The 14,608-nt window shown below is 51.2% G+C and overlaps 1 protein-coding gene across 1 annotated transcript in view; it reads right to left on the reverse strand.

Annotated features, from left to right (window-relative positions):
- UROC1 (urocanate hydratase 1) overlaps positions 1-14,608 on the reverse strand; it is a 48,457-nt gene that overhangs the window by 14,333 nt on the left and 19,516 nt on the right. Inside the window, exons 7-15 of the mRNA XM_019632656.1 lie at positions 11,041-11,107; positions 10,806-10,949; positions 9,541-9,629; positions 6,601-6,663; positions 6,050-6,229; positions 5,648-5,745; positions 4,854-4,926; positions 3,205-3,326; positions 1,432-1,525 (exon numbers count right to left, since the gene is read on the reverse strand). Coding sequence (XP_019488201.1) covers positions 1,432-1,525; positions 3,205-3,326; positions 4,854-4,926; positions 5,648-5,745; positions 6,050-6,229; positions 6,601-6,663; positions 9,541-9,629; positions 10,806-10,949; positions 11,041-11,107 — 930 coding nt within the window. The remainder of the gene's footprint in view (positions 1-1,431; positions 1,526-3,204; positions 3,327-4,853; positions 4,927-5,647; positions 5,746-6,049; positions 6,230-6,600; positions 6,664-9,540; positions 9,630-10,805; positions 10,950-11,040; positions 11,108-14,608) is intronic.

Genomic DNA, 14,608 nt, shown 5'->3' on the forward strand with positions numbered 1-14,608 from the left:
TTTCTCCTTGCTTCCCTAGAGGGCACAAGAGCAGAACAGACGGCCCCATCGCACTTGTCCACAGCTGCCCACCCCAACCAACATACTGGGGGAACCCACCTGGTGAGAATGCAGAATATCAAAGTATTGTGTGTGTGTGAAATGCAGGGACCTTTGAGGTGTGTCCTTTAAGGACCCAGATCACAAAGGAAACAGCGGACTTGAACGCCCCAGATCGGAAAACTGAGGTAACAATGGTTACAACCCTCCCTGAGGCAATTCTTAGAATTAGGGCTATTGCTGTTAGAACTCTAATAAGGACCTTCCTAAAACTCACTCAAGGTGATCCTCAAATTGTAAATGTCACTAAAGGTGATTCCAAACATTACTTGGAAAACAAAAAGGACAAAACAAATGAAAGCATATTTTGGGGAACATAAGGTTTGAATACATAAAAGCCCTCACAGATGCGAGAAGTATCAACAAGCAACAATAAGTGGGGCACTAAGTGGGGCAGCGTGGCACCCATTCAAAGATACAGATCGACTGAACACCTTGCCAGACGCGCTCCTCTTTCCCAGGTGCACAAGGATAACGAAGCAGGGAAACAGCCTATGGTCCCAGGGCAGTGAGGGATGCTGGAGAAGGACTGCATCCCTGCCACAGGGCCAGGACAATATCTATGTTAAATAGCATCCCATATTGAAATTAGAAATATTTCTCAAATTCTGTGTGTGCTTGAACATTTTCAGTCAAGCCTGCTTTGATTAGAATATTGCAGCCAGGGTGGAGAGCCACGGTGCCGATGCAGCCTCACCACACAGCTCATTTCTGCAAAGCAAATCAGTTGAGAGGATCCTTCCAAAATGGCATCTGATCAGCAGCCCCAGGGCAGTCCTCCCCGCATTCCCACTAAAATACCTCGGAAGACATCAAGCAGCAGCGGAAATGCTGCCCTTGACACTGCACAGGCAATCACAGCATAAGTGGGGAGGAAGACTGACTTATGCTGAACCTGATGGAGTCACGCCGAGGAAAAGCTCCATCTCTCAAGGGTTCATGTTTCCCCAACAGATTTGATGAGAACCTACTATGTGTCCGGCTCTGGGCTGAGCACTGAGGTCACAACAGAGAGAAACATGAGACACATTGTTTGCAAAACTGTGGCTGAGTATCGGGAACACCAAGAGGATGACTGAAAATCTGTTAGAATCAAGTGTCTAATCACCAAAGTACACAAACCAGAAGTTTCCTACATACCAGCAATAATGACCAGTGAGAAATAGACATTACAAGATCCTTCCCGTGACTTCCTACTGTACCATCTCTGAGTGGTCACTTGGTGTGGAGGTGCCAAGCATTGAACAGGCCCACGCAGAGCAGCCCATCCTCTGGGCCCCTTCCCATGGTCTCCCCACTTCCTATGCTCACTTNCCAGTGGCCCACCCCTACCCCTCAACAGGCCAAGACCTCACCAGCTGGTGCTTGGCAGCCTCCTGGATCCAGCGGATGTTGTCCACATACTGTAACTTCACAGCTGGGTTCACTGCAGGGAGAGAGAGCGTGGGGTGTTAGGGGTACCAGGAGCCCCTAAACTGAGGAAGGGCGCAGACCATCCCTCTCTCACACTGCTTGGCACAGGCACCTGTTCTTCACTTATCACTGGAACCCAGGCTCAGGGTCAGGGAGACCCCTTCCCCAGCACCACACCAGGCCATCTGATTTTCAGAATCATCAGTGCCAATGATCATGTGAATTAGTGCACTGCCCGATACATTTATTCCCTCAACAAACATTTATTGAGTACCATGCCAGGCACTTGAAACAAAGACTGCTATAGGCTATGAAGAAAATAAGAGTGTGGTGAGGTAGTCACTAGGGAGGTGGGTCAAGGGGACCAAAGTACTCTCTGAGGAAGTGATGGTCAAGCTATGTCCTACCAGCTGCACAAGATCTGAGGGAATAGCATTCTAGGCAGACAGAACAAGTGCAAAGGCCCTGAAGTGGAAAGAATCTTGGTCTAGCCAAGTAAGACAGGCCAGTTGGCTAAAGTGTGGAGGGTATGCAGAGGAGGGCGGTTGCCATGGAGTTCAGGAGCTGCTCCTACATGCTAATGAGAGCGGACGGTTTAAATCTTCAGGAATCCTGTGAGCCAGTGTTTAACACAGACATTGTTAAATTTCAATTAAGTGAGCTTACATTTTAAAAAATTTTATTAAAAATGAAAGTAATGCTCACAAAGTCATCACTTAATTTACTACCTTTTAGGAGGATCTGTGCTCTCAAGGTATCTGCCTGGTGGAAATACTGCTACTGCTCCACGTGGAGCCTCACTTGATATCAACCACCCTGACAGCATTTAGACCATGGCCATCAGCAGATGCAACATCTCAGGGCTTCTTCCTGGAGGGCTGGTTGTGGGACACCCACCAGCCACCTAGTGAGGGCTGTGCAATTGTTCTAACACCTGGAAGCTTCAGCAGGTCTCTGACCAGATTCCCAAGAGAAGGTCTCTGCTTCCCCTTCCTTGCCCATGAGGCCTCCCCCTACCTGGCTCCTCCTAATAGGTGGTCCCGCCCGACTTCAGCCTGGTTCTCCAGCCATGTATCTCTGTAGCCCAGACCCCACCGCAGCCCACTGAACACAGATGTGGACAGCAGGGTGAAAATGGCCCCTGGGGATTTAAAACAAGGAGCAAAGTCTGAACAACCCACACAGAAAACCACCAGGAGAGAAGGTCACCCCTGGACCTGTAGAAAACCTGCAGAGAAATTGGGGTAGGAGTGCTGACAGCTGAGGAAGTTTCATGAAGTAACTGCCTTCTCTTCTCCACATGATAAATGACATGTCAAATCCACTACACAAGAAGGGACTGTGGTCTGTGGTTAAACCATCTCCCCCATTCATGTGGAAAGGCAGAACCGATGTTCTGTATCAGAGAAACCACAGGTCGACCAGAGAGGCTCTGACCTATACTAAACAGTGGGCCTGATAGACGCGGAAGGCTGAAGGTGCAGAGAGGGCACAGAAGGCTGCTACAAAGAATAAGAGCCACTGTTGACAGGCACAAACCCGAAACCATGTGTCCCTTTGCCCACAAGGGCAAGGCGGGTGGTGGTGGGGGGAGGGGTATGGTAGAGGGCTGCCCTGCATTGCCAGGCAGGCTTGCTAAGGGAGACTTTGGAATCCACTCGCCCTCGAACATCTCCAACCTGACAGCCTCACCTCCACCAGCAATGGCCTCCTTCAGCACCGAGGTGGCCAGCTGATCGGTAACTGCCAGGTCCTGGGGGTCCCCTGATGTGCATACCCAGCGGAAAGGCCCGAATCCCTGGGAGAATATGTCTCTGCAAGGACAAAATGCTTTGTCATCTTGGGGTCCCCAGGCTGTCTGTACCCACTGGCTGGGCCAGAGTCATCATGATCCAAAAAGGGGAGGCTGGCATATGTTCCAGAACTGAGAAAGGGTGAAGGCTGTGTGCTAGTTGGGATGTGTGTTGGGGGGGGGAGGGCGGCATTGTGTATGGACATTTGTAGTAAAGTGGGGGCTTCAGTGTCCAGAATTGTTCCTGGAAGCCCCTAAGTCACTAATTGGACAGGAAGTTTCAGAGGCCCTGCTTCCTCCGGCCCCCTCCCCCTCAATCCTTCTCCTCCACAGTCCCTTCTCCTCCCGGCCTACTCCCCCTCAGTTCCCCTCACTCTCCCTCCACCCCCTGCCCTTCAGGCCCCCTGTCTTTCAGCCCCTCCTTCTCAGTCCCACTCCCTCCTCCTTTACCTGCTCCCCTGAGCCCCACTCCCTTTCCCTCTACCCTTTTCCCTCTCTCTCCCTCAGCGTCCCTCTGTCCCCTCAGTGTTTTCCCTCCTGTCTCTCTCTCTGTCTCCCCTCTCAGAGGTTCAGGGTCTCTAGCTGAAGAAGCAGGGAGCTGGACCACCGACAAACATACATTTCTTAAATTGCTGCTGTAGACAACCTGAAAATCAGTCAACGAAAACTAAACAGTTGAGAGAAATCGTCAATGTGGGGGCTTGGGCAAATTTGCCTTAGGTGAGCTGACCTTCCTGTGTGTCCTCCAGGCAGAAGGAGGCAGTGGTCTGAGCACCCGCCCCCACCCCCACCCCCACCCCACCCTGGGCTCCCACGCTCACCCAGCTCCTTGTGGGCTACCATCCTGCTTCCCTCTCCAGGGAGACCCCAGCTGCCCCTGCACTGTGGCTTGTGGCCCAGCCCACTCTGGCTCTGCCCCCATCTATAGTGAACCTGAGAAGGAGACAGTCGCCTTCTTGCCTCCCTCCCTCCCTGGTCCCATCTTGCCACACTGAGGGCTGGGAATCTTCCAAAAGCATCCTTTGGCCTCCCGTCCCCTGTCCCTGTGTTGCTTAAGCCCAACTTCTGGCCTTGGCCTCCAAGCCTCTACCCTCAGCCAGTCTCCCTCTGGGTATCTCCCCCTTCTCCCTACTTGTCCTGGGCCATTGGCCTCCCCCGATCTGCCCTGCATAGCCAGGTAGGTACAAGGGCTTCAGGGGACAGCAGGTCTTGGCCTCCATGGATCAAGCCATCAGCGGCCCACTCAGATCCATGGCCATGGCCATGGGATAGGCAGCTCTTCAGACACAGCATTTAGGGTTGTGGGTACCAGAGGTTGGGGGGTTGACCAGGAAGTGACCTCGGCTCCAGGCCCCTGCAGTCTCCTTGTCCTCTCCCTGAGGCCCTGTACAAGGTCTCTCATGGCTTCAGTTCCTCTTCATCTGCATTTCGTAGTGGAGTGCCATGACCCAGTATGGTGGCCACTCTGGGGCCTCAACAGTGGTCAGAGGAGGGGTTTTTCCAACCTGAATCTCCAGGACCAGACACTGGAAGGGGCCCCATCACTTACCCCATAATGTGTTGGACATATGAGGGGTAGCGGAACTCGGTCCTTTTGGCACCTTTCTTCTCCACGTCAGCCCCTGTGGACAGAGCAGCCACACAGTCACCCGGAGGAGCCAAGGGCTGGCAGGCCCTACCCCAAAGTGAGGACACACACCACCCTCCAGGTGGTAATTTAAACAAAGAGCCCAGGCAAAGACTTCGAAGTAACTCTGCCCAGATAGGGAAGCCTCGCCAGGTCTCTTTTCAGGTAAAAGAAGAGACACCAAGTGCAGCACGGGTTGGAACAGATAGGCTCTCGGTGTGTGGGGGCAGTGTGTACACGTGCCCATGTCTGCCACATCGTGTCCAGAGAGGCACCCCCGAGCCTGAAGATACTGGGTGGGGGAGAAGCAAGCTGGAACCAGAGACAGGGCTGGGAGGGAGACTTTCCACTGCATATCTTTTATACCTTCAGAACTTTACAATCCATGAATGACTCACCTGTTCTACAGAAAGAAGTTTCCTTCACAGAAAAGTAAAGCTGCAATCATCTGCGCTGGAGGGCATACCCAAGCATTGTACCCACTCTCTTTATGGTACTTTACATTCTTACGGCAAATGGAGAGACTGAAGCCAGAGAGGTCAAGCTGGCCAGACCAGCTTCCAGAGGCCTGGGCAGGAGTACAGTGAAACCTGCATGCCATGGTCCCTGCTGGGCAACCCCTGGCTGGAGGGAGGGGAGTGTGCCTAGTGCCAGCATCTCAGCTTCTCCCAGCCTGGGAAGGATGGGCCCCCCTCATCAAGTCTCTCTTTTCTCACCTGCTCTCTGGGCCTCCAAGAGGAAGGCGTTGCCATAGTCCCAAAAGAAGAAGTTCTCCTTGGCCAGCCTGTTGATGGCCGAGACTTGCCTCCTCAGGCTGCAACAGGCAAGCAGTCAGCTGTCAGCTCTGCTCACTGGTGAGGCTCTGATAATAGGCCTTCCATGCCCCATCACAGTCACCCCCAGCCCTACCCCATGGAACTCAGCCAGCTCTAAGGACTTCCACCTCCTCTGACAGAGGAGGAGACAGAGGCTCAGAGAGGTTAAGGGTCTTGCCAAAGACCACACAGCTGGCCACTGGAGAGCCATGCAGAGGCCACAGCTGCCCAGTCCAAAAAAATCCTCCCAATGTGCACCCCACCCCCGCCTCATACCCCGAGCAGCCCAGGGACCTGCATCACCTTTCCTGGACCAGGCCCTTGAATGTGGCAGGATCGGAGACCATGAGGTTCTGGGCCTCTGAAAAGCTAAGCTGCACAGGATAATAGCCACCATTGAATGGATTGTGGCAGGATGTCTGATCTGATCCCAGGTCCACCAAGAGTTCCCCTGTTGTGTCCAATTCATGGACCAGGCGCTCCCTGGGGAAGATATGGGATAGTCAGTGCAGGGTGGTACCTGCCCAGGGCTACAAAAGGCAGCATCTGGGGCCCCAATTTAGGGTCCAGTTAGGAGAGGATTGCAGCACATTTTCCAGCCCACATGTCTGGTAACCAGGGACTGGGGCTAACCCTACACCACCCCAACACTGCTCTCCTACCCCAAAGAGCACAGGTGGGAAGGCTGCTGTGGGCTTGGGTCAGGGTAAGGGCCATGAAAGCTGGGAGCAGAGACTCAAGCCAACACTTGAAGCTTTGGGTTCCGGAAGCGCCTGACCACCATTGGAACCTTGGCTGGAGGCGGAAGTTCACCTGGGGTTCCCAAGGCTGCCAACTCCCACCCCCGAACTTACCAAAGATCCACCACATTGCCATGGTAACCAAGGCTGAGCACCTCCTTTTTTCTCCTTGCTTCCCTAGAGGGCACAAGAGCAGAACAGACGGCCCCATCGCACTTGTCCACAGCTGCCCACCCCAACCAACATACTGGGGGAACNTGGTCACAGAGACCTCTCCTGGAACAAGGCGTTTTGTGCCTGAAACACATGTGCAAACCACTGGGCAAGGAGGCGGCAGTTTGGATGGATGTCATTGGACCACAGAAGTGCTGGAAAGGGGGCATTTCTCATGGCGGGTGGAGGCAATCTCCTCCTAGTCCTGGGACTCCCAGGCCAAGGACACATTAGTCCAGACCTAGTGAAAGCATCTGGTCATCGGGATCTGTGGCCAAATCTATGTGAACCAAATGCCCACTTTTTCATTTGTCCTTGTTACACCAAGCTTGCTGCCACCTCAGGGCCTGTGCATTCTCTGGTCCCTCTGCCTCCCCTGACTGTCACATGGCTGCTTCCTCATCCCTAAACCTGAACTCACAAGTCAGCTCTTCAGAGATACCTTTTTGATCTGTCAGTATAGAGCAGTTCCCACTCTGTGTCACCCTGATTTTTTTTCACACTCACCTGAGCACACTCATAGTCACAGAAACTAGGGCAAGGCAGCCTATTTGCTCAATCCTGGCCCTAGCAGTGCATCATGCACTGACTGCCAAAGAGGGCTTGCCCCAAGCATACCACCACAGCCAGGTGCACATACCATCACCAGCATCTCCACTGTGCAGATGAGACAGGAGGCTCAGAGAGTCTGAGCCACTTGCCCCAAGTCACATAGCTGAGAAGCCAGGGGGCCTGGTTCCTAGGCCCTGCAGGGGCCACCTCTCTCAAGGAGCAACTGGGTGAAGAGCGACCTGATTGGCCCAGAGCTCCAGGCTACCTTTTGAAAGGCTCTGGGCTTCTCTGTCCGGCAGCCCCCTGGTCAAAGTAGCTGCTACTGCCAGTGGGCATGCCACCTAAGAAGTCTCACAGAGTGTGTTGGCACCCTCTCGGGGTTCTTGTCTACCTGACAGGTGGGCAGGCCAGTGGCCCACCCCTACCCCTCAACAGGCCAAGACCTCACCAGCTGGTGCTTGGCAGCCTCCTGGATCCAGCGGATGTTGTCCACATACTGTAACTTCACAGCTGGGTTCACTGCAGGGAGAGAGAGCGTGGGGTGTTAGGGGTACCAGGAGCCCCTAAACTGAGGAAGGGCGCAGACCATCCCTCTCTCACACTGCTTGGCACAGGCACCTGTTCTTCACTTATCACTGGAACCCAGGCTCAGGGTCAGGGAGACCCCTTCCCCAGCACCACACCAGGCCATCTGATTTTCAGAATCATCAGTGCCAATGATCATGTGAATTAGTGCACTGCCCGATACATTTATTCCCTCAACAAACATTTATTGAATACCATGCCAGGCACTTGGAACAAAGACTGCTATAGGCTATGAAGAAAATAAGAGTGTGGTGAGGTAGTCACTAGGGAGGTGGGTCAAGGGGACCAGAGTACTCTCTGAGGAAGTGATGGTCAAGCTATGTCCTACCAGCTGCACAAGATCTGAGGGAATAGCATTCTAGGCAGACAGAACAAGTGCAAAGGCCCTGAAGTGGAAAGAATCTTGGTCTAGCCAAGNCACCCCATCCACTGTCACTGCTCACCCCACCCCATAGCCCTCACCTTGTCACCTCAACTCATTCTTCACAGCGTTTGTTACCATCTGAAAGTCTCTCTAAATTTATACCTTAAGTTGTACATTGTCAGCTTCCCTACACTAGTAAATAGGACAAGGTGGGGGGACCCTGTCTATCTAGTTCTCTGCTACATCACCCCCAGTGCTTAGAATAAGCCTGGCACAGGGGAGGCGTTCAATCAATTGTTGAATGAATGAATGAATGAATGAATGAATGCTTAAAACACTCAGCTCTCAGTTCCGACCTCCAATCTCAGCCTGGGTGTGTGCCCAGAGGGATGTTGTGCTGAGCCGCGCTAGCCTTCCTTATGAGCATGGTGGGCTTTTGGGAAGCGCCCACCAGTGGTGCATTCTGGTGGTGCTCCCTGAGAAAGACCAGCGCTGCTGAAATTGCTGTCCGTGCCACCCAGAACCATCCACTGGGATGGCCTTCACGTTCACCTGTCTCGATTTTCTTTTCATATCTGATCATTAATACTCCTGGTGCTTCCAGAGGTCTACTACAAGAATTCTGTGGCTTGAGCCTACAAAACAGAGGTGTGCAAGAAGCCCCTCTAAACAAGTGTGCCTAGGGCTCCAAGTCCCCCGAGGTGGGCCAGGCTGACTTGGAGGAAAATGGGAAGTTTCTCATGGTTTGAAAAAGTTAACTAACAAAGATGCATAAAATACTTGTGTGGAAGCCAGATCATTTAATTCTCACACCCATGCTTTGAGGTTAAACATGATTTTCCTTTCACATGAGGGAAACTGAGGCTCAGAGAGAGCACTTGACTTGCCCAAAATCACATAACAGGGACCAGGGTCAGAGCCTGGGCTTGAGGACCGACCATATCATTCCATGCCCCCAGCTGCCCGACCCCCCAACAGACACACACATAGAGCATGGGGCCCTGGGGCAGTGCTGGCACTAATAGGGAGGATCCTAAGGGAGGCCCCCACCAGCGGCATAACACACGTCACCTTGATCTTTCCATGGGCTATGGCTTGGTTAAAGGCCACAGCAATGGCCACACGGCCTTTCTGGTCTGAATACAGGATCCTTGCCTGGGAGCCCACCACCTGTGGAGAAAAATGTGAGAGGAGGCACCTCAGTTACCTGGTGATACATGAGTAAGACTCAGGTGATATATCCCATCAGCAGCTAGGTGTTCACCTCCAGGAAAGTCCTGGAGGACCCCCGAGGTGTGTGGTAGCCCTGGAGTCTGTGGGTCTGAGGTGAACCCTTANACCTCAGTCTTTCAATGCACTTGTCCAAGCTGTCAGTCACTTCCATCAGCCAGCCTTGCTGGTGGCGTTTCATGAGGGCTGCTTTATCCACCTGTGACCATGAAACACAAGACCACCCAGTTACAAATCACATCAGGTGTGTCACTCTCCACTGTGTAGGTGCCATCCCTCCATGTAGATCACTCACTTTTATAACACAGTGTCAGGGCAGACATTATGAACTGCTTCCCAATAGTCATTCTCCCTCCTACCTTCCTTATCAACAGAGTTCAGATTGTGTTTAGGGTGACACTGTTCTCAGTCCCAGGAGATAAGCCACATTCAAGCTAATCATAACTATCCTTTCCTCTATTACCAGCTCCCTTGTAGATAAGAACATCCATTTGATCCAATACTGACCAATGAGGGAAAAGAGGAGTTTCAAGACATTCTTTTCCTGCTAAAATAGAGCCAGTGATAGCTGGTGCTTTCCCTTCTCCTCTCTTCCTGCCTTGAATCTAGATGGAATGGCTGGGGCTGGGGCAGCCATTTTGTACCCACAAGGGAAACCCAAGAGGCTCTAGAGATGTTGGCCCTGACATCACTGAGCTACTGAATCGATGCCAGCACTGGTGGTTATGTTAGAAAAAGGAAGCCCTATTTGTGTAAGCTGCCAGAGCTCAGTTTTCTGTTACCTGCAGCCAAATGGGCTCCTAACAAGTACAGCTATATATATATATATATATGTCACAGGTTTAGTATCAACTAAGTGCAAATCACACTGGTGTGTATCACCAAGGCTTTTCTTAGAGCCACTCACCCTCCCTTCTTGCTTCCCTTCATGTCCTTGACACTACTACCAAAGAAGGCAGTGACAGTCACTGAGGGAAAGCGGCCTGTTCGCCCCTCCACTGATGAGTGACCCGTCTGCTTCCCCGACCTGACTAGGAACTGTCTGAGTTGGCGGAGTCTATATTCATTTATTCACAAACATTTATTATTTCCCAGATATATTCCAGGTATTTGGTAGAGTAAGGGAAGCAGTGCCTAGAGGTCAGTTCCATGGGACAGCATCAACAGGCATTGACCGTGGGAAATGATGGGCACTTTGAAGGCAGGAGGTGCATGCTGCCCTAGGAGCCCACCCCGGGGGGGGGGGTTTGTGGAGGGAATGAGTGAGGGAAGGAGGGAGGGCGAGAAAAGAGAGGGTTGTGAGTGTGAGTCGCTTTGGAATGAGGAAGAAGGGAGGGAGGCAGGGAGGAGGACCCAGAGGTCTTGCTGGGCTCACCTCTGCTATTACACCAATGCACCCCACAATGGCTGCAGCTTTGGCCTGAGCCCCACTCATTCCGCCCAGTCCAGAAGTGACAAAGACCTTCCCAGCCAGGTCCTCAACACCCAGGTACCGACGCCCAGCATTCAACACGGTGAGCTGCAGGGAGAGGACTCAGGTACTCACTGTCCACTCCCAGCACATCAACCTTGCATCCCCCGGGGCCAGACATGGTCCCCCCTTCTCTCACCACTGTGCCATGGACGATTCCTTGGGGACCGATGTAGCAATAGCTGCCTGCTGTCATCTGGCCGTACCTGACCACAGAGAAAGCAAGCGGGAGGGTGAGCCCAGTGCCAGGCACAGCTTCTCTCAACCACCCACCTTAGATGGTTTAAAATTCATTTTTAATTACTCCAAAATGTATCACTGTATTCTCCTTAAAAAATAAAACATTTTAGAAAAGGCCACAGTCCCCCATTTCTGGTCTCCCCTGGCCTCTCAGACCTTTTAAAAACAGGTTTTGTCCTCTTAAAAACTGTAGTATTATTGGTAAAATCACACTGGGGGATATTTAGCCATATTGACAAAAGTTGAATGTGAGCCAACACTCCCACTTTTCATGCTTATGTCCATGGAAAGAGATGCACACCACTGTTCACAGCAACTTGATTTCCACTGGCCAAACCCTCAAACAGCTGAAAGGCCCATCACCAGGAGGAGAGAAATGAACTGCAGCATAAGAACACAATGGAACACTACACAGCAAAGAGAAAGAACATAGACCTGCATGTGATGGGCCCAGTGAAGAAGCCAGGCATGAAAGTACATTCTGGAGGATTCCAGTCATACCACCTTCAGTGACCTTCATCTGGGAAGTATACCTGCTGCAACGAGGCAGCCAGCTGCAGGAGGCAGGATGGGTCTTGGTCTCCAGCAAGAGACGCTGGCACAGCTACACACACTCCAGATTTACACACTGTGCTGTGTGTAAGTTAGACTTCAATGAACCCATTTAGAGCACTCTCTCGCATAAGGGGTTATTATTATCAGTATTATTTACATAAATGACCTCATTCTGTAGGTGTTGTTTCTGCAGCTTGTTTTCCCCCTAAACACAAGGCTCGTGAGGTCGTTTCCACATCAGCACTCACATATTGTGCTCACTCCTTTACGTGGCTGCAAGTATGCACACAATGTTCAGAAGCCACAGAATGTTCTCTCCCTTATTGACCATCGGGATGGCTCCAATTTCACTACAGGAACAACACTGCAGTGACCCACCTCCTATCTGCCTCCCTAGGTAGAAACCAGGAAGGGGAAGTGCTGGGTCATCTGGTGCAAATATTTAAAATATTAATAAACACCAAAATGCCAAACTGACTGTCACCAGCAATGCATGAGCATGCCTGTTTCCATCACTTGATAATTAGCAAACATTTGAATTGTTGGCGATGTGATGGGGGAATGACAGCATGTTGCTGTTGCCTTAATTTTACTCTTCCCTGAGGACTGGTAAGGCAAGGAGTCTCAAGGGCTTACTGCCACTTGCTTTTCTCCGTTGCAAATTTCAAGTTTATATCTCTTTTCTATTGTATTCCTGTCTACCTCATAACTTCCTCAGCCCCCTTTCTCTTCTAGATCATGGATGGATCATGATTTTCACAGATCTGTGTCTAAATACCAAGTCTATCCCATAATTTAGGCAAGGCACTGGACCACTTGGAACCTCTGTTTCCTCTCTCAAAAAATGGGGATGCAGTACCCTTGTTACAGGCCAGGCGAATAGCCCCCAACTGAAAAACTTTTAAGTTTTCTTTCCTATAGAAATTATTATTCTTTTAAAAATTTTACTGGGGAACTGGAACAGTGTTGGGGAATTGGGGAAGGGGAACAGCCAAGTTGTTGTCCTTCAGTCCTAGTTGTGGAGGGTGCAGCTAGCCCAGCTACCAAGTCCAGTTGCCATGCTCAGCTCAAGGTGCCCTGTTCAATCTTAGTTGCGGGTGGGCATAGCCCACCATCCCATGCAGGAGTCAAACTGGCAACCTTGTTGTTAGGAGCACGTGCTCTCACCAGCTGAGCCATCCTGCCACCTGTTGGCAGCTCAGCGGCAGNCAGGAGTCAAACTGGCAACCTTGTTGTTAGGAGCACGTGCTCTCACCAGCTGAGCCATCCTGCCACCTGTTGGCAGCTCAGCGGCAGCTCAGCTCGGGCTCAGCTCACTGGCCCATGTGGGAATCAAACTGGCAACACTTTTCAGAGTTCACACTCGTAACCAACTGAGCCACTCGGCCAGCTCATCTTTCCTATAGATATTTTAAGTCTCCTTCTCCCTAGCTTCTTAGTTCCTTAGCCCCTGGCTTTGATTACTCTTCTAATCAGTTTCTGAATCCTAAAGATTGCCCGAGACTAAATCACAGAAAATCTCTCACCCACCCCTGCTTTAGATAACTACTTAAAAGCCTGTGACTTCCCAGGCCTAACGAGTGGCTCAGTTGTTAAGAGTTGGCTTGAGAATGCGAGCTCTGAGTAGCAAGGCTACCAGTTCAGTTCCCACATGGGCCAGTGACGCTGCGCCCTCTACAGCTAAGATTGTGAACAACAGATCAACCTGAAGCTGGGCTGCAGTGAGCTACCATGAGTGGCCAGCAGCCAACATGAGTGGCCAGCAGCCAGCGAGAGCTGCTGTGAGCTGCCTTGAGCCGCCGTGAGTGGCCGTCCAATGGCCAGTGTCCAACTGCCTCAGCCGGGAAGAGCGCAATGATAATACCAACATGAGCCAGTGAAACAGCGTCCTCCACAACTAGACTGAAGAACAAAAGGACAGCAACTTGTCTTCTCCCCTTGCCCGATCCCCCAATAAAAATCTTTAAAAAAAAAATCTGTGACTTCTCAACATTCCCCAAGCCATTCCGGACCTAACACTTGGATAATCCCATCCCAGAGAGTAAATAGGTTTTAACATTTCCCCAGGCCAGTATAGTTGTTGATTGTAAACATTAAAGGCTAACAGTTCTTTCCAAACTCATAGCCACCCTACATCTATAGCTTTGAGCTCTGCTCTTTAAGAAATTTATTAATTAAAATCTATTTTTCCTCATTTAGGGGCCTTGAGGATATAGAGGGCACCCCAGCAAGACTGCCAGTCACAACCAAAGAAGTCAACTTTGTCTTCCAGTCGGATCTTGAGACCCCTTCCTTTCACCTGAGATCAGATAGGATGAGAGTTCCGTGAATCCCCCAAATAGGCAGGGACAGCTCTACACCCCTGCCCAGCAGGAAGCAGATACAGAAGAAAAGACCTCCTGTCCTTCAACTTCCCATAGAGATTTTATGGGGATCACGTCTCTCTCAAGGGGAAAACAAGGCAGGCAGTTAGAGGCAGACATTGGGTCTCTGCATTCCTGCACGTCCCACACTTCCCCTGTCCATCCAAAACTTCCCCTTTTCACTGTAATTATCCACCCCTACTGGGAAACAAATGAGTATAAAATACACGACTGGATTAGACCAGTCCCCCACACCTGCACAGTAAAGGCCATAACGACCTTCATTTCATTTGGGCCTCATTATACCATCATTATAATATCATACATATGCCCAGAAAATCATTCATATCATTATAACAGACTGAATTCTGGGAAAGAACATGCTCAGTCTATAGAGATAAGGTAATAGCCTCTTGTCAATCACAGGTGTCAATCAAGTGGTCCCATGCCCAGAGAGGAACAGCCCAGTCTAGAGAAAAAAGTGATTAAAGGGCCGGCCGAGTGGCGCGATGGTTAAGAACTGGCTTGGGACGCCAGAGGGCCCCGGTT

Source organism: Hipposideros armiger, unplaced genomic scaffold (assembly GCF_001890085.2).
Source record: "Hipposideros armiger isolate ML-2016 unplaced genomic scaffold, ASM189008v1 scaffold_1159, whole genome shotgun sequence".
Taxonomy (NCBI): domain Eukaryota; kingdom Metazoa; phylum Chordata; class Mammalia; order Chiroptera; family Hipposideridae; genus Hipposideros; species Hipposideros armiger.